The sequence below is a fragment of the Lepisma saccharinum genome, chromosome 2 (assembly GCF_977018435.1).
Source record: "Lepisma saccharinum chromosome 2, izLepSacc3.1, whole genome shotgun sequence".
Taxonomy (NCBI): Eukaryota; Metazoa; Arthropoda; class Insecta; order Zygentoma; family Lepismatidae; genus Lepisma; species Lepisma saccharinum.
The window spans coordinates 6025230-6045232 of record NC_139230.1 but is presented as its reverse complement, the minus strand read 5'-3'; the positions used below and the strand labels follow the sequence as shown (position 1 = coordinate 6045232).

The following is a 20003-nucleotide window of genomic DNA, read 5'->3' as shown; positions in this document are numbered from 1 at the left end:
GAGCCACATAGAAGCAAGGATATGACTGGAAAAAAATCCTGGTTCAGATCACCTGCCTCGGGATTTGAACCCAGGTCTTCCGCGTGGTAGACAGATGCTCTACCAACTGAGCTACCGTGGCTCTTCAGTCAAAATTTGGCATAAAAATATTGCTTAATGAAGTTCCCTATATTACACAGTGCTTGAATAATAATTTTCTTTCACAATAGTGGGAGAAGCTGCATATGACAAAATGACAATAGATAGTGGTAACAATGCAGTCAATGAATTTCTGTACGCTGTAAAATTATTCCAAATGTGTGGGCAATGGTATTCTCTCTTTTTACTTCCACAGCTATTGCATTCAATTTCCCTGCTATTGGCTGTGTGTGGAGGTACACCTTCTTCCAGCTAATCCTCCAATTCCATAGGATGTGGAACATAGCTACAAATAATTTGTTTTTCTCAGTTATGCATTTTTCTTACCAAATTCTTACAAAATATATAACTGAGATTTGACTGTATCAAAGTGAAGTAATGATACCTTTTTCCTAGGAAAATATATTTCTTATAGGAGCAAAGAATGTTCTGTGGGTGAAATAAAGAACACCATCTTCAACAACACCTGTAATCATTTAATTAATTTACATAATAATGTACAAAATTCAAGCCCCTGCAAAACTTGTTGGGGGTTTACGTGATTCTAGTTAGTTATAGTCCTATTTACTAACTTAAATAAACTCATAGTATATAATAACACTTACCTCCCCACGACTAGAATATGCTAACCTACAGAATGACCAACCATGGTTTCTGTTTAGGTAACTGGCACCAAAGACAGCAGAGCATGGCTGCTGAAACATTCAGCTACTTGCCACCATCCTCAAGTAATGGTTCCTGTGGCACTGTACATTTTAATGCTGAAGGAAAATACCACCCATAAATACAGCTTAACATTCTGATGCCAATCTAAACATGTTATCCACTTTCCAAGTAAATTTAATTAAGGTACTCACGTCCGTTTTACACTATTTTCTATTAATTTCGGTAGCCACTGACCATACTTACGATTCTCTTGCGCCCAACGAGAAGAGGAGAAACTTCTCATTGGCTTTCTCAGCTTCTGAATCTGTTGGCATTCCAACAACGCTGATCGTAACTGAACTAATTCAGCCAGACAGGCCTGACTAGCATCAGGTGATGGCATACGTAAATTACATTTTCAATCACTTTGACTGAAAATCCTGCCTTGCACTTCAACTTTCAAAGAGGACAAACCCCATATTTATCAAGTGTTTAGTGTGTGTGTACCTGTTCCGTATGAATATATTTTGCTTGCATTGTTGTTATCACATGTCCTCGAAGATTCTGTCGGTTGGTGATTGCAAATCTTTGGGACATTTTTTTTTGTACATTGTTTTCACTTTATATGCACGGAAACATTATAAATTTACACCAGTTTGATTTGTGAAGGTCCTATGCAATGTATAGGTCTACCATATGTAAATAATATTCAATATTATGTAAGCAATAAATGTTTTTTCATAAAGCAAAAATGGTATTCCAACGAGGAAGGTGGCAGTGGCTACCAAAATTAATAGAAAATAATGTAAAACAGCTTCGCGGAAAACGTGAGTACCTTAATTATCTATTACCGCATCTCTCATTCCCATAGTATGAAAGTAAATTTAGTTAAAAAGAAATATTTATATTCATACATAGTCATAAAAAAAGCATATTTAAGCTTTAAGCGAACCAGTTCATCTTAAGCAAAATATAAATTATGCAGCAAAAATCTTTTGACTGTACATGAAGCCCAATTATTTCACATGCATAATAACTGCATAAAACTCAGGACAAAATGCACTTCTATTGAGTACCGAATCGAAACTAATTGTGTGAAGTCAAAATGCTAGTTTAAAGCTAACAAGTTGTTGACAACTTTGCAAAGCCTATAATCATGTAAGTAACTTGGTTTTCTTTTAACAAATTATTTTCTTAAAACTGGAAGATTTACATATGATATGCACTTTCAAAACAATTCTTGTACATTTAATTACAACACTACCTAACAGCATTGCTTAATGTTTTGAACAACAGCTATTGCATGCCTACCAAAACCCCGAGAAAATTCTTCATATATTTTTCCTCAAGTACACTGCAATTTGCAATTTTTACTTTAACATCAAAATACAATTACTCCACATCCACAACTTTACTTAGAAGCTGGACTCTGATCATCCCAATTCTAGCACATACAGAAAATTACAAAAAAAAAATAATAATAATAATAAAAACTGCCACATTTACAGTACCATTCTGTAAAGGAAGCCTAACATTCATCTCATTTACATACTTAAAACAGTTGAGCATTCTGCTGTCCTGGTGTATTTTAAAATTGTGTGTGTATATATATGTGTATACACATACATATACAAACTGATTTCAGACTCAACAGTCCACATTACATTCCAGGAAACAAATTAAATGAACAAAATAATGTCAATAGAAGATGCTAAAAGCAAGAATGCCAGAATAACAGTAACATGAATGCGAGAAAATAACATCATAAAAATAACTCATTCATATAATATGGCAAAATTAATTTTGAGCATATTGTACATTGGCATACTCAATAATACACACTCAAACAGCACTCTCATGCAACAACTTATAAAGAATATACATGACCAGATACTGATCAGTAATATAGTCATACATCTTGTCTGCATTCAAATATTTTTTGAAGATATACACAGCAGAGTCAAGATTGCAGAGATGTTAGCTAACTATTTACTACCACATATTCTATTTTATTTTAAAGTTGATTATATTTTGCACATATCTAGGTGTTAAAGTACAGCTATGTGCTTCCTAAACCCATATGGCATTCACTGCACTTAACAAGAAGATAAATCTGCTTTTCTGTGGGCTAACAAAAAAATGCAGGTTTAAAATACCCACCTGTTTGGATTAAAACCGCAAGTGAATAAAACTAAGAGTCACCTATTTCAAGATATAAGGAGGTAAATAAAGACTCTGGTGTAGTTGAAAGACAGACGCATACACACAAACACACACACGCACACAAAATATATATATAATATACATAACTGTAATCCATATCCATCTGGTAACTGGATAACAAAAGTATTGGCAGCATCACAAATCAGTTAAAATAATTACACCCCACTTCCTGAATGAGAGTTTGTAGTGAAATTCCAAATCCTGTTACCACACACTCCCAGCAATCTCAACATAGTTTTCAACCCCAAGGAGACTAAGATTCAGATGTTCCTGTCACAAATGAAAGTGTGGGATATAAAACTGTAATCACCCCCACTAGTACTATCATTAAGGGTATGGCACTGCACAACACAGCCTGCAAAGAAAAAGAAATAAGATTATTTTTTTATTCTGGGTCAAATTCATCTGAAGTCAGTCAGTGTTCAGTATCATCCAAATATTAGAACAAAATCTTAATTTGGTAACAGCTGCAACCAAAGATATTCTATCACAATGAGGATTTTAGAATATAGCAGTATGCAACACAATAGTGCAAAGGAATTACTAACATAGCAAGGATGTTATTTTTAACTTAAAGCAGAGGAGAAATGGACTACATAATGAAAATATGCATTGTATCATAGTACTATTAGAAAAATAAAAAATAAAAATTATGTATATCATAGTACAGGATTAGCATAAATGATGTTCCCAGCTTGAAGCTAATTCTGGTGCATAAAATTTGTACTGATGGAAATATAACTCAAAAAGTTTTTTTCTTCATCTACCTTGCAGCCATTAGAAAAAATGTCTTCCATCAAAGACTGGACAGCTTGGTAACATGGCACACATCCAGCCTTTAGTCAAACTCTTGCCATACATGTTGCAACATATCGTAATCAATTGTTGCGATGGCTACTCTGATATGCACTCACATATCAAACATGGTCTGTGGTAAAGGTGATTTTACACACAAGATGGGTAAACCGCAGAGCCCTCTAGCTGAAGCTCAAATCACTTGGTATGGAAACGAATAACAGACTTGTGAACATGGGAAAAGCTCTCCTGTCTTTGATGGAAGCCATTTTCTCTAATGCCACTCCTGGTGGTGAACAGTGCATAATGCATGGCTATAATTCTGAATTTACCTTTCCATCTGTACCATTTTTGTGTACCTGGAAAACATTAAACATTGGTAATATATGTTTCAAATTGGGAACATCATTGATGATAACCCCGTACTTTGAAAACAATGTAGAAAATATGCAACGAAAATTTCTTCCTTGAATCAACCATAATTAAGTACAGTGTTATGTCACTTTATCACATGAGAAGCGGATGAAACATCAGTATTTAAAGTGTTGTAGTGTTTTAGGTATCCACTTTACGGTGAGATAAGGTGATAGAATGGTACACCATGTTATTGCTTCAAAGTCGCAACTAAGTAATTTACAATTCACAGTCTACACACTCATACATATAAACAATATTCATCTTGTGAGAAGATAAATATTATACCAAGGACAGTGTGTGAGTGCACATGCTCACAAGCTCCACATGATAAAGTACCTTATAATGCTTACGTTAGCATAATATACAATATATAAGAAAAGAGAGGAAGAATCATTTGGAAACAAAGGCTGGTGTCTGGTAATACCTATCTAACAAGTAATATAAATCCTCACAGATACACACACATAAAATTCCAAGAGCAGCAACAATATGTCTTATTTACTGTAAACCTTTTTAAAATATGTGGCAGCCTGTGTTAATCAATAGCCCCACACTATTTGTAAGCAAAGATGCAAATAACTACGCATATAAGATGTTACTGAATGCAAAGTTTGACTTAGAAATGTATTTAGTTCTAGAATAAGCAGGACAAATTAGTGGGAAAAACTGACTTGGAAAAGGAGTCAGAATTACCAGCAAGAGTATGATGAAATTATTTCCATTAAAGGCTTCTAAATGATCCATTGTCCACCTGCCATAATGGAGAGAAATGCCCACCCAACCCTGCCCTAATCAGCGATTGAACAAAGGCTGGCTACTGATGGACAGCAGAAAAGATCTCCCTTCAGAGAGGATGGTTGGGCTGAATGGACAACTTTCCACCAGTGTGGTTTAACAGAAAGTGGAAAGGACATCGAGTAACATTTATTACATGCAGGGTGAGTCTGTAACAGCTAATACTCTTGAAACTGATAAAATGCTCAAATATTTCAATGCCATTGTATAAAAATGGATGGGAGCAGAGCAAAAGATATGTTTTGAACTTTAATGTCCCCTGCTAAGGGGCTATACAGGGGATGTCTTCAACATTTTAAATGGTAAAGGGAGTAGTAGCAGAAACTACTTTAGTCATTGGTTTGATTGATTGATTATTTACTTCACTTTTCTCCTACTTTTGGCTAATTGCAAAGAGAAGGATCATTAGTGATACAATTAGATGGATGAAGGGCTGTAATTACAAACACAAAGGGATGGTACACAACACGGGCCCCACAGAGTATTTATTACACTGGCTGTGGGCAGAGCCTGCACACCAGACCAGTTTCGCTTACTATGCCCACCTGGTCACCGAGCAGTTTTACACACACACACACACACACACACAAAAAAAAAACACATTTCAGTAAACCACACACCACATGATCTGTGTAGTGCTGTATCATCTGTCTCATAGTTTGAGCTTTCTCAGACAGGCTGAACGTTCCCTGATGAATCCTGAAATACCCTCTCCTGCATGGATGTGACTCACTATTCCCAGCACATGAATCCCACATGGCTATTAACCACTAAGGGATGCAGCCAGCTCCATTTCATCCACCATGCACTGGCACATGGAGAGCTAGGACCCAATCGATGCCACTTCTGTTGAGTGGGTTTTCAGCTGTCATGCACATCATACCTGTCTGTCCAGACCACCGCTTCCCACTGGTAATGGGAGAAGCTGTGTTGTCAGCATTAGTGGTGGTTATTGTGCTTTCATCCATAATTTTGGATATTATATATTCCTCCCTCTCCTTAATTTAATGCAAGAGGACTTTTGTCAATATATCACAAAATTAATGTTTTGATGTACTTTAATGAAATATGTGGAAGAAATCTGCATTTTTGTAACCTTCTTATTCCATGGAATGATATTACTTATGATCATACTCTATATTATGAGTTACATAATCTACCATAGACCCTTTTTAAATCACAAGTATATGAGAAACAGTAAATCTAATACAGGGTGACCATTTCAGGACCATTGTTGTGAGAGATCTCTTCTTACAATGTGTGAGGATGTATTTCTACCCTCTGCCCAACATTTGATTTTACTTCAAAACACAGGAGTTTGTTTGCATGTAATGTTGTTCTGCTCACATTTTAGTACTCAAATGTTGGGTGATGCACAATACTAACCTATTACTTTATATCATTAATGTTCACATACTCTAGTGACAGTAATTAATCACATTAAAACTATGTAAACTACGGAAAACTATTTTAGTGCTTGATCTCTATGATGACAGCATCAAGCAAATATAATACAGATAAAAGTATCATCCTGTTTGACAAAAAAAGTTAAAATGTGCATAAGAAGAAATAATTCTACCAATATACACTATAAGCATGTATCACTTTTTCTAAGCAGTTGTGAAAATCATAAAATAATTCTAATTTATGATATAAGCAATTAAGCACAGGTTGGTTCTCTCATCTGTAAATGCATGTCCTTCCTGAACAAGAAATTCAACCTATACCTCGAGCACAAATTATTCAAGCAGCAGTGCAATAATGATGGAGGCCAGATTCATTGACTTTGATTAAAGTAAGCAATATTAGGATTAAGCAAAAATAAGGCAATGATAAAAATAGACTTTAAATATTTTACATTTTTCCCTTAAAAATGTATCCCTCCACAAAAAAAAATCTACTGAGGAGTAAAGTATTGTAAACAAGCAACTTAACCTGGCTGATATTGCTCTACGCTGTTTGAGTTTATCAATTATCTGTTAATTGAAAATAACACTATGGAAGCTTTACCTTACATGTGTGCACTAAGATAGAAAACAAACACTTAACAAATTACTAGGGACGTTCAATATATAAGTTTCCCTGTGCTATAAAATATTGTATAAAGCAATGCTATTAAAAAGAAGCACATGGTTGACAAGGAACAACAATCGATTCATTATCAGACATGAAGGTGCATGCGCTCAAGGGCGAAAAGTAAATGCTTGTTAGGAAAACGTGGGCTCGCGTCATAAGGAGTTCAGAAGCATGGATGATAAGGGCATTCTGCTTATGAACTTTTGGAACGAGGAAGAACAATTAATGCTGACCGTTATTGTCAAACACTGGATAAACTGAAAAACGCAATTCAACATAAGCGACCAGGTCTCCTGTCAGCTGGTGTCATTCTTCTTGACGATAACGCTCGCCCCCACTCAGCAGTGCAAACACAACACAAAATTGAAGAATTGGGGTGGGAACGGATGCCCCACCCTCCATACAGCCCCGATTTAGCGCAAAGTGATTTCAATCTTTTTCCGGTGTTAAAGTCTGAATTGCAAGGTTATCGTTTCAAAACAGATGAAGAAGTGAAGCGTAATGTGAGAATAGTGCTCAATAGCCAGAGCCCTGATTTTCTTGCAAAGGGTATGGACAAATTGGTGCAACGGTGGGACAAATGCCTGAATCTCTATGGGGATCACGTGGAGAAGTGAGGAAGGATCCTCCTACACATGTATGTATAGTTTTCTAATGTATCTTAAAAATAATTTTTTTTACAGCATACGGAAACTTATATATTGAACGACCCATGTAATATAGTTTTTATTATCCTAACTGTGTACGTGCTACCATCCTAAACACAAACATATTTCTAAGACACAGCTTCAAAGTTTTCATTTAAAAAAATGCAGCCATGGTGGCTCGGCAATTTTAGTGCTTGATTCACAAGTTCTCCACTGAAGGCTTTGAGTCCTGACTGGATATGAGCATTACTTTGTGCTAATCTTTTCATCTATTGCATCTAATCACTCATCCTCATAGACTCTATTCAAGTATTTGGGTGGAAAAGAAATGAAAAATACATAACTGCTTAACTGTCACTAATGGCGTATTACGATGAAATCAACATCACCATTTTATATCCCTTGAGTAAACTTTCATAATGTACGAGAATATTTAGCATTTTGCAATTTTATTTACATCTCTGCTTGTTCTTATTTGTTTATTTTACATCACTTTCTTGCCTCGTTACATTAATAGTGACAATGGTGATGAATGATGATTAGATGAAACACATAGAGAATGATCACAATCAAACAGCCATATAAAGAACCCTTACCAGAGATATGAATTCAGCACTAAGTTTTATTTGCATCTTACGCATACAACAGTAATATCTGGGAATCATACATTTTGCAGATTTCCATATTTCACTTTCTGTTTAAATGTGGAGTGTCAACTAAAAGCAACATTTGTATGAATAAAGGTAGCTGGAAATTGGAAATGCATGAAAAAGATCACATGTAAGTTTTCTTATTTATTTCCTCCTGTTAAGAGAGTGGATTGGATGCTCATCTTGCAATGATTACAAGAAGAATAGAAAATTAAGAAATTCACAGTTAATCTAAAATTTTCTTCCGAAAAAATGTCAGAATTGCTAATACTAGTTATCTTAACACACTGACTTTTTGTATTATAGACAAAACAAGGAAGAAAATATGGAAGGGCTAATAAACAATTAAAATAAGGGATAGGAAGACTTATCAGTAGATGTATAATATTTTTGTGTGTCAAATTCAGAAATTTTCCTTTTCATTATTTGGAATTGCATTTTAGTCACTTTTTTATTGCAAGTTCTAAAATACTGTTAGTAATAACCCATGTTTTAGTTACTACTTTTTCACATTCATCAAAATAGTTTTACATTATAAAAAGTAGAAAGCTTCTTTGCTATCCAACAAAAAATTGAGGGTATAAATGGGGCTCTGTAGTAATTAAAAGTTGTCCCTTTTTCATGATCTTGAAAACAAGCCACTATCAAAAATACACACATTGCACAATTTATGAGGACTTTACATAATTAGCTGCTGAAGTACAAAATACTCTATGTAAAATGAATTAATCAAGCACTGAAGATTTATTTTGTTCCCACAGTAAAACCAGTGTCTACAAAATTTGGAACACCTCTATCTGCCACGATATTTGCTATGAAAGCTATAAGCTATTCTCAACTCCACTAGTGAAGAAATACAATTAGTTGCACAAAAGGATATTCACAGGAAAATCAATCTATTCATAAGTAAACTGGTGTCTGGTCAACCCTCATTTTGTTCCTTAGAGGAATAAGTATTCTAATTCATGATGGATGCAGTAAATGTGGTTTATGTATTACTTATGAGAAATTTCGTTTTTCCGCGTTGCACAATTGGATAGTTATTTCCGATCAATTTTTAAGGCTTTTGAAGGCCTTGCTCCAGATGCCATACCCTTTGTGAATGAAGGCAGGGAGCCTGCAAAATTAATTGGAAATAACTATCCAATTGTGCAATGTGGAAAAAAAAAATTCTTGTAAGTAAGTATTCTAATATTATCCATTCGTTACAATGTAACATAAAAAATAATGGGTTAATTGTTTCTTCCTTGATTTATTAATCTACCAGAAAGATAATATAGACTCCACACCAAATTCATTGCAAACCTACAGGAGGAATATATTATTCCAATGCTAGTTCCAAATATCTATCTATGACAAAGAAGAAATACAAACACTAACTAACTAACTAACTAACTAACTCTCTAGCCTTCTTAAACCCGAAGGTTCATGGCTGCAGCAACACAGGCCTTCCATCTTTCCCTATCTTGAGCAAGATCTATATACTCTTTTCCATCCCTACCGATTTCCTTTAGGTCCATCTCAACGTTGTCCCTCCATCTTCGTCTTGGCCTTCCTACAGGTCTCTTACCATCAGGTTTCCCAACAAGAACCTTGTAAACTCCTCTTTCCTCTCCCATTCGTGCCACATGGCCTGCCCACCTAAGCCTTCTTGATTTAATTATTCTAATAATATCTGGACATGAATACAAATTATGTAGTTCTAAATTATGTAACCTTCTTCACTCACCTGTCTCCTCATCCCTTTTAGGTCCAAAGAATTTCCTAAGGATCTTATTTTCAAATACTCTCAATTTATGTTCCTCTTTTAATGTAAGGGACCAAGTTTCACACCCATATAATACTACAGGCAAAATTACTGTTTTGTATATTTTAACCTTTAGTTTCTTAGATATTAAATGAGAAGATAAAAGTTTATGAAGAGAGAAGTAACATGCATTTCCTGAATTAAGCCTACTTTTTATTTCCTCTTTAATATTATTTTCATTTGTTAATATTACTCCTAAGTATTTGAATTTGGAAACTGGTTCAAACGAGTTGTTATCAATAATTAGATTTTGATTATTACCTAACACTTGCTTTCGGCCTGTAAGCATATATTTAGTTTTCTCTTTGTTAACTTCCAAACCTATCTCTTTAGCAGTTTTGAAAAATATTTTAGCATTATTCTTAATCATATTTATATCATCCCCCAGTAAGTCAACATCATCTGCATATGCTAACAACTGAGTCACACTATTTAATTTTAGTCCTTCTTTAGTTTCTTTTACCTTCCTTACAGCATATTCTAAGGCAAAATTAAAGAGCAATGGAGATAATGCATCTCCTTGTTTTAACCCATCATGAATTATAAATTTGTCAGACATATTATTACCCACACGAATTTTACTTTCTGTTTCACTGGTGCATATTTTTATCATACTAACAAGCTTCTTAGGTATTCCAAACTCTACTAATATATTATATAATTTATCTCTTTTGACCGAATCATATGCTTTTTTGAAATCAATGAATAGCTGATGGACATTTTGATTATATTCCCACTTTTTTTCAAGTGTCTGTCTGATGTTTGAAATACAAACACAAATCATAAATTAATAAGCCTGAAGTCACATAAGTTGAAGCCTCTTTCAAATATGAAATTAGAATGAAGAAAAGACATCCATAAGAAACAGATGAATGAAAAAATTTGATGTAGAAATAGCGATCAAAATATAATGTCAATGAAGATACCAATTCCGTCAAAATTACTTAACAATTCAAAATGCCATACACAGATGAAATTCATATCTGCAGCATCAAAAATAATCTGTCACCATAAAGCATCTTCTACCAATGTGACAGAAGAACTATGAACTCCACACCGTGTTATAAATCTTTAGAATATGAAGCAAAGAATCCATCTAGTGTGGTTTTGCACATTGCCATTAGGTCGGAATTGTTGTCCTTGAAAGTGGTTTCCAAGAAATGGAACAAGTGATTGTCTGATGGTGCAATATCTAAGGAATATAGTGGCTGCACCAAGGTTTCCAAACAAAGGTAGATTTGGACCTCTTTCTTTCTTTTCTTTCTATCATGATGAGGATGAATACAAAATGCATGAACAGACAATCACACTGACACATCCATGCCTTAACTAGGGTTTGAACCTGGGACCTCTGGTTTCATAGCACATTATGCTGACTACTGTACCACAGAGGGTGACAGACTTGGGTCTCACGAGTCACGTAAGACACACATAGACTTGTGTTATCTTACAATGCCTAAACATGTTGCATTCTGAAGTTAATTCAAGAAAATATGGTAACAAAAGTACTATCAATGGAGTCAAGGTTGTTGAGCAAGTTTGAAGTTCATCATATAGTCAATTAAGAAAATATACTGGGTACATAGTGCACAAGTTGGTTTCAAGTCCACCTTTATACTCAGATAGGATAATCAGGACAGGACTTGCAGGTTAAAGTGGATTCCAAACGACTGCACTGTGCCTCCATCATGAATCAAACCCAGAACCCTTTGATTGCAAGTGTAATATAGTGTATCCATTATTTATGAAATAATAAATGAATTCCACAATGGTGGTCTTTAGAATTGTTGCCTTTGGTGTCTGCAGTCCCTGGTCTAATTCCTTGTGATCACAGCTGGAGAGGAACTTGAAGAACAAGTAGTGAAGTACAGTCACAAGAGCCATGATAAAGGAGTCATGGAAGTTGGTGCACTAGGTACATAAAATGCTGCTTTGAGCCTTGTTCCTCAAAGGGCTGTTGCACTTCTGATCTTAGATGTATAAGGTAAAGTTCCCAGTGCATATAGCACCGTGTCATGAAGGCACATTTAGAGGATGTGATGAGCACCATGCTCTGGAAACCTTTAGTCCCCACGGTTGCTCCCAGGTACCCATTGATTTGAGGCTGGATGAGCCCCAGCACCACTTTGTGGGGACAAGGCCGAAAAAATTCAGACAGATCACGCACCCTGGGAATCAAAACCGGGTCTCCTGCACGGCAGCAGATGCCCTACTGACTTAGACCACCACAACTCTTCATTTTAGTTGCATAATTCTTTTATATTTTAGGTCTTACGGGGAAAATTTTGTGTATGCACAAACATGCATTCCCAATGTTAGTTCACCATGAGAAGAATTTGGCATAATAGTGTACAGATGGTAACTATTATTACTTCTTTTTAAATCAAGAGGTCTTTCCCAAGAGAGAAATAATCAATAATAAGTATATGTACTGTAAAAGAAAATGAATGCAATAAAAAGCATTGTACAGTGCAGGAAGAGGCTATGTTTGTATTGCAAAAACTGCATGCAGCAGGTGGCTAAGGCTGTCAATGAGAAATAAAGTCATGTCATTACCAATCCAGACTAAGGATCCTGTTGGATAAGCCCACAATGTTTACAACACACATGATGTAAGGAGCCAAATCTGTTGAATGAATCAATGTTACCTTCTGTTGCCATTCCCTCCCTGTCCTGAAAAAATTCAATCACATGTGCAAATGCACATCTGCTTTAGCAGAATGTAATGTTGGCACATAGGATTGTACCATATATAAGTCAACTAATACATATATGCTCTGACTAAACATGCAATATAAAACTATTCCAGATCTTGTGACTCTAGCTTCTAGTCTGGATGATACTACTCCTATGAAAATGACCAGATGATAGAAAATATATAAATTAGACCAAGTTGGGTAACATCTACCCAAAGATGATTAAAAGAAATAAAGTTTACACAAAAAACACATCCGGAATGAAACTAATTTATTAAATCAATTGGGAAGAAAAGAATCAAACTTCAGCAAAGGAAAATAAGGCACGTTTTCTCTGGTAAATTCAAAATGAGGAAACTAAATTTCATATTAGAATTGCAACACAGTCCCATGCATCTCCAACCACTCTGGGAAGTACTTCTAGATTAATTCCTGATTTTAGCAAAATGACAATTTATGTGTAATAACAAGGAGCTTACTTCAACCATAAGCCAAGATGAGATTATTTTATTGAATACTGTGCAAAATATTAGCAATAGTACCAAGCATTACTTATTCTGATGAAATTTTTGCACAATGTCCTCAAATTGTATGCCAATTTAAGTTTTTCTTATTTTACATCACTTTCTCCCTATTTAGGCTACTTAAGATAATGAGGATGATACTGTTTAAAGAAATCAATGAAATGACACTCACAAAGGAACATCCAATGACCAGGCTAGTGCTTGAACCTGGAATCATTGGTGGCGAGATCACAAGTCTGCCATTTAATGTATTCAGCCACTAAAGCAGCATATGATATCCAGATCATGTCAACGAAGTATGTTAAAAAATCAAATCCAATTTCATATTCACTTTTATGTATTATTTGCACATGACTTTAGAGCATGTCTTCTGTGTTAAGATTTGGCACACACAGATGTACTACATAGAAATTTCAGTGAAAAATACAGGCTAGACCAGGACTCAAACCTGGATCTCTGGCATACCGTGCCATTGCTCTACCAAATTCTTATTAGACAGAGATGATTATACACAGGTAAAACAAAGGCAGCAAAAACTCAGGTGAAGCAGGCCAGCTTGGTATCTCAGTTGGTAGAGCAATGGCACTGTATGCCACAGACCCAGGTTTGAGTGCTAGTCGAGCCTGCATTTTTCACTGAAATTTTTACATATCTTCTGTGGTTTCGCAGCAAAAAATGATGTGGTACAATTTTCCAAATGGTGTCTGGGTGTCTTAAAAATTAAAAATCTCATTTTGTGTTTTATCTATTGTGTGAAAGATAACAATATCGATCAATAACTAGTACTGTATTAAAATGCAAAAGTGATTGCATCAAAATTAGATTGATGTAACAATGCATCTGGGGCATATAGGTGTGAAAGGAAGAAAGAAACATTTTTATCTCTGAGCTTTTGTTATATTGTGATAGTGCTCTTCTACAACAGTAGGCAAGTTTTACTCTTTAGTTCTCTAGTACTCTTTATCAATGTTTGCAATTCAGCTTCACTTTTAAAAGTTGGGGAACTTTGTATGTAACCCTCTCCTACCCCATCTAGAGCAATAAGTTTTCCATCAATGACGACATTGATGTCAGATCGTATGGGTTGGTAAAGAACCGGACACAGAAGGTAAAAGTTTAAACCAACTATGTATGATTGAGAATTCACTGAATGCACATCCATCATCAATTCCAAATAAAACAAAACAAACCCAAAATCCATTCAACAAAAATCTCATCCAAAAGAGAAAACCAAATTATCAATTCAAACACAGGACCAATGAACACTCACAACCAATGGGCAAAAGTTCTATGCTTTTCTACCTACAGCCATACAAAGACCAATAATCAAAAACACAATGACAACAGGAAAACAAGAGTCTTATTTTATATCCAAAGAAACTACTTTGGTTGGTGTGTTGTGGACAATAATATCTTCTCATAACTTGCATTCTACAGGAGTACAGTCAAATACTGTACCTAAAAATCCACTTTAATAGTGATTTAAATCAAGCACAGTAATTATGATACTCCAATACATAAGTAGATCAGCTGAAACACAGTAATAAGGTAATAAATTTTAATTGGAATAACAGAATTGAAAATATAGAAAAATCATATCTCATATGTACAACTTAACCAACATAAAAAAACTCTACTTTCATAAAAGAATACCAAATAATTTTAAATACAATTGTTTGTTCTAACATATTTCATTGTGCTAAATGTGAAACAAGGGTAAATTGTTGGTAATGCAACCAGTAGAACCACATTTCTCTTAACTTACAACATCAACAATTGGTATGGTCAGATAGATATGAAAAGGGGGGGGGGAGGAATATCGCTCCCACCACCAATTAGCAAAGATGTCCTAGAAAAAATAATGTTGAGTAAATGGACAGATGGGAAAAAATACAATTTTTAAAAAAAATGGAAAGTTTGTTTGAAGTCCACTTTCTTCCCACATAGGCTAACTGTGAGTAGACACACAGATTAATCCTTAAACGGCGGATAAGGACAATCTGGTATTTACGCTAACTCCAGATTGGGACAATATACATGTACAACCTTGGGACCATATTGTATGTATGTGTGTGTGGGGGGGGGGGATTTATGTCATTATTTAGTCACAACTTAAACTACAGCCATGGAATAAATTACTAGTAACAATACATAAAACTCAGGGAGTTGTTTCCTCTTTGCATTCTGCAAAGTAAAATATTGGGTAGGTGCTAATAGGCAGTCGGATGTTTTTATCTTTGATACATTATAAAATTGTGACAGAAATGCCAGTAATAGCGGGCCTCTGTGGCAGAGTGCTAAATGCCAGGGGTGCTGGGTGTGAATCCCAGTCTGGGTATGGATGTTTGTAATTGTTCATTCATCAATTTCATCATATCATCACTCATCCCCATCTTTGTGATTAGTCAAAAGTGGCAGCAAAGTGAAGTGAAATAAATGAAATCAAATGGAATGTTTTAGGACCACCTGAATGATTGAGCAAGGCTTGTTTCATAAATCTAAAAAAACTCAAAATTTATTTCTTGGACTTCTTGCTTAATATTAGAATCCCGAATATTACACAGCCATACATTACATAGTAATATATTCTTTAACAGTCCATCTTCTCCAAATTTTGCATACCTAATGATACAACTTCTAAATGTATAATACAGGCAGTTATTTGCGAACTATTAGTATTTAGTAATATCTCACACATACAAAATAACTTACAATGAGCACCTGTATTTTCTCAAATACCGTAGAAAACCTCTACACATCACTTGCAAATAGTTAATATTGAGTCTCTAATGTAGTGAGCTGCCCCAAAAAAAATTGATGATGCCACAGGTAGTCGTTGAATTGTTGAGATCGGATAACAGTTCAAGAAAATGGGTTGAGAATAACCAAGACTGCTACGAGGGCTAAGGCAAGTGGAACAAGAAAGCGAAGAGGCACCTGAAAAAAGTTACAGATAGATAAAAAGAGCAGAGCAAAATTAAAGAAATCTAAAATACATAAACTAAACAAAACAGACAAGTAACAAAATAACTAACTTAAGAGGAGAAAAGAAAATAAAGTAGCCAGCTTGTATGAATAGCTGAATTATATAACAGGCAATATACGGAGCACAAATATGCAAAGATTGTCTATGTTCAAGGAAAGAAAGGAAAAACAATTAACATTACAGCCAGCTTTGTTTTTCAAGCAACACAGAAAATAATAATATATATGCAGCACTAATATATGCTTCTTTGTAAACAATAAGTACTGACATTTTTAAATAACTTCTAACAAATTTTCATTTTACTTTTTTTACTAGTTAGATTGTAAACAACTGTGTTTAAAACCTCTCTGAAGTTTAACAGCTACCACTGAATTTAGCTTCTAATAAACTCTGAAAATAATTACATCTCCATTCATATAACCCTTCACCAGAAAGAACTGCATTACATATTTTCATAATAAATGGTGAAACAAGAAGTTAGAAACAAATTAATTGTCTTGAAATTAGATCAAGCTCATCACACATTATATTTACATTTTAAAGAACTCTCTTCTATATATGTTAAGACATAACTGCATATAATAAACTGTGTATACAGGAAAACCTCATTAATACGAAGTTCAAGGAACCAAAAAATGTAAAATTCAAATTTAACGATTTCAAGTTATCCAAACTTTTCAAGATGGCGCCTGTTTTGCAGGTATATATAAATACAGTATAAATTACCCCCATATACATATTTTAAGTTTTAAAGAAACTATAAAAAAATGTTACATAAAATGAGGACACGGAGCTAATGCGGACACAAAGATTCCTAGGAGACGGTAACACCATTCATCCTGTATAGTTATACAACCTGTTTTGCACAGGATGCATTGTGGGAAGGAAAATACAACATGAAAACGTTTTCACCAAAAAAAAAGTCTAAAAAAACTAATTTTTTTTTTCATTTATGCACAGTCGTTGCTCTTCCACAAAATTCTTACAATTCTAGTTCATGAGAAACCCGTTTGTACTGAGACCTACAGAATGGAAAACAATTTAGTGTTTATTAAAAGGGAAACTTGAAAAATATTGACAGCAGTCACACTAGCACAGGCGCGGTTGGCCCTATAGCGCACAGGATCAGTGAACCCCCAGTAATATACGATAATCACCTCGAGAATGAACAATAAACAATGTCTTTACATTTTCACATTATTTCGCTAAAAATTCTACACAATAAGTCATGTATTTGTGCCCGTAATACGGTGAACTCTTTTGCTGAGAAGAAGAAACCGCGATTCGGCCGCCCTGATACAGACCCTCAGTTGAACCCCCACAGGACAGCTCTTGCCATTGTGAAAGCTTCGTGCGGGAGCAGAAGCGCGAGGAGGGTATAGGACAAAATACATGGGAGGTGAGATTTGCAGAACCTATGTTCAACCCAACGGTCATGCGCAGTTCGTTCTCTCGCAGAAGGCGCGGGACAAGGCTCCGATCTCGCTGCTTCCTCCCTTCCAGTGTTGCTGTGTGCAGTTCAAGTTTGAAGCGCACACATTACATATTCAATATTCTCTTTGTATCATTTTTGTACTGAACTTCTTGGAATAAATGCAAAATTGTGGCAGAGATGAATGAGTGGAAACAAATAAAAGCTGTAATTAGATGCGATGAATTAAAATAAAGGAGATACATTACCAAAATAGCTCGTGCATGCATTCAGAGGTTTTTCCTTAAAGGTGGAAACACTTCGGGTTCGCGAAAGAGAAAGAATGGCGCGAAGACGTGACTCGCTGTCGCTCGGTGTCAATCGTCTCAAGTTTGTTAGTTTTTGAAGTGCTTGGATACTTGTTGGAAAGTATTAAGTGATGCTGCGAGTGAAGCGAGGGATGGACTTTACCTAGGTTATGTCACATGATGCAGTGTAGGCGTTGCTGTCCGCGCAGGTAAGAAATGACCGATAGAAATGCACGTAATTAACGTAAACGAACTTCCTTGTCCACTGAAAAAAAGCGTGTGCTGGTCGACCAGCCCCAAATTTGAACAAAGCTATCTTGTATCAATGAAAGGGTCTCAGGTTCGATTTCTAGTATGCACATGCCATTAGTTGCCATTTCCCTTTAATAAATGTAGGACCAGTTTTGATTAGTCGGCATGGACGTCCGGAAGGGGAAAAGGGGGCAGCCCCTCATGGAAATTGAATGTAAACCAAAAATTATATATTACACGCATATAATTTAATTTCAGTCACAGTAATTTTTGGTAATTATTATAAAAGCGTTGCAGTAACTTCAGACTGAAGGAGTGTTTTTTGCTCCTCCTGAGGAAAAAATATATTACTTGCCCCTACTTGAGGACGTCCATTCCAACAAAACTCAACTTTTTTCATAAAGGCACAATTTATTGTAGTTTCAGCCCTAAATTTATTCGCACACCCCTAATACAAAACCTTATACTCCCATATAAAAAAAATTCTGGACAAATCTTTTAAGCCCGCCCCCCATCCTTTTGTTAGGCGAAGGAAGTTTATTTTGCGGAAACTGAATATATGTCACATGACTTCAGTGAACCCCCGGGTAAGTAATGCACGAGCCGCGCCTGCACTAGCACCAGCAAAAGTCAGGAGATAATCATACAGAATGAATGTTGTATTTTATATATGGGTTTACTAGCATCGTCCGTTACAAGATTCACTGGTAAGATAAGTTCTCTTGGGGAAACACAACACAACCTTTCTCAGCACCAGACAAAAAAAAAATCATATTCATCTCTCCTCCCCAATTCCAGGGAGCAGTCCAAACTCTTCCTCGACTTGCATCGTAATCCGCCCTCAAAAAGGAAACACACAACTTGCAATCTGTTTGCACCAAATGTGGATTTGAGGACATTTATAACAAAGCTGCACTCTATAATCACTCGGGTTTGGATTCCACTTTAAACTGTATATTTAGTCCCAATTAGTCCATCACCATAAATTAAACTCATGACAAGCATTATGAAACTTGCGCATTTTCAGATATCAACACTAGCTCCGCCAAAACTTTACCTCTTGAATAACTTTTTTTAATCCGTTTCAGAAATCCATTCCTACATTGAACATTGTGGGATTTATCTTTTTATAGCATGCGAATGGTTCTGAAGAAAAGCAGCAATTATATTATACCCAAATTTGTGTGCATCGTGAAGTTGTTTTAACTCTTGTTTTCTTTGTGGAGATCTAATTACATTATCGTCAAATCAAAACAGCTTTGAGAGATGCAAAACAATGACGCTTTTTCCTTCGTGCTGGATGAGTCATTGCTGTTATCAGCAAGTGACAGCTTTGCAGATGGTAGATGAAACACTGGTGCCAGCTGCAGTGTAAACACAATGAGACCAGCTGGAAGTTCGAGCAACAGGTGACCCAAGAGAAAATCCTCCGCATTTCAAAGATAATGCAATTCTTGAAGACCAAACTTTTATCAGCAGTGTGAAGAAGAGAGAAATGATCCTTGCTTTACATTTTACGATGCAACAGACAATTATATGGGCAATATTCCAATGCAAACAGCTGCATTCAAACAAGAAAGAGGGGACCTGAATTCTGCAATTATTGCATTGCCGTGCACACCAGTGGCGGAGA

At 35.5% G+C, this 20003-nt stretch overlaps 1 protein-coding gene across 7 annotated transcripts in view; it reads right to left on the bottom strand.

The window, feature by feature from the left end:
- Window positions 1–593: 593 nt before the first annotated feature.
- Window positions 594–20003, bottom strand: part of LOC145983893 (uncharacterized) — a 159310-nt gene continuing 139900 nt past the window's right edge. For 4 of the 7 annotated variants that reach the window (XM_083116993.1, XM_083116991.1, XM_083116994.1 and 1 more), the window contains exons 19-20: window positions 12750–12866; window positions 3276–3361 (exon numbers count right to left, since the gene is read on the bottom strand). In XM_083116993.1, coding sequence (XP_082973119.1) covers window positions 12759–12866 — 108 coding nt within the window. In that variant the 3' untranslated portion in view covers window positions 3276–3361; window positions 12750–12758. Of the gene's footprint in view, window positions 3362–12749; window positions 12867–16125; window positions 16351–20003 lie in introns of all 7 variants that reach the window. The other 3 variants (XR_014441271.1, XR_014441272.1, XM_083116992.1) reach the window with 3 other exon arrangements.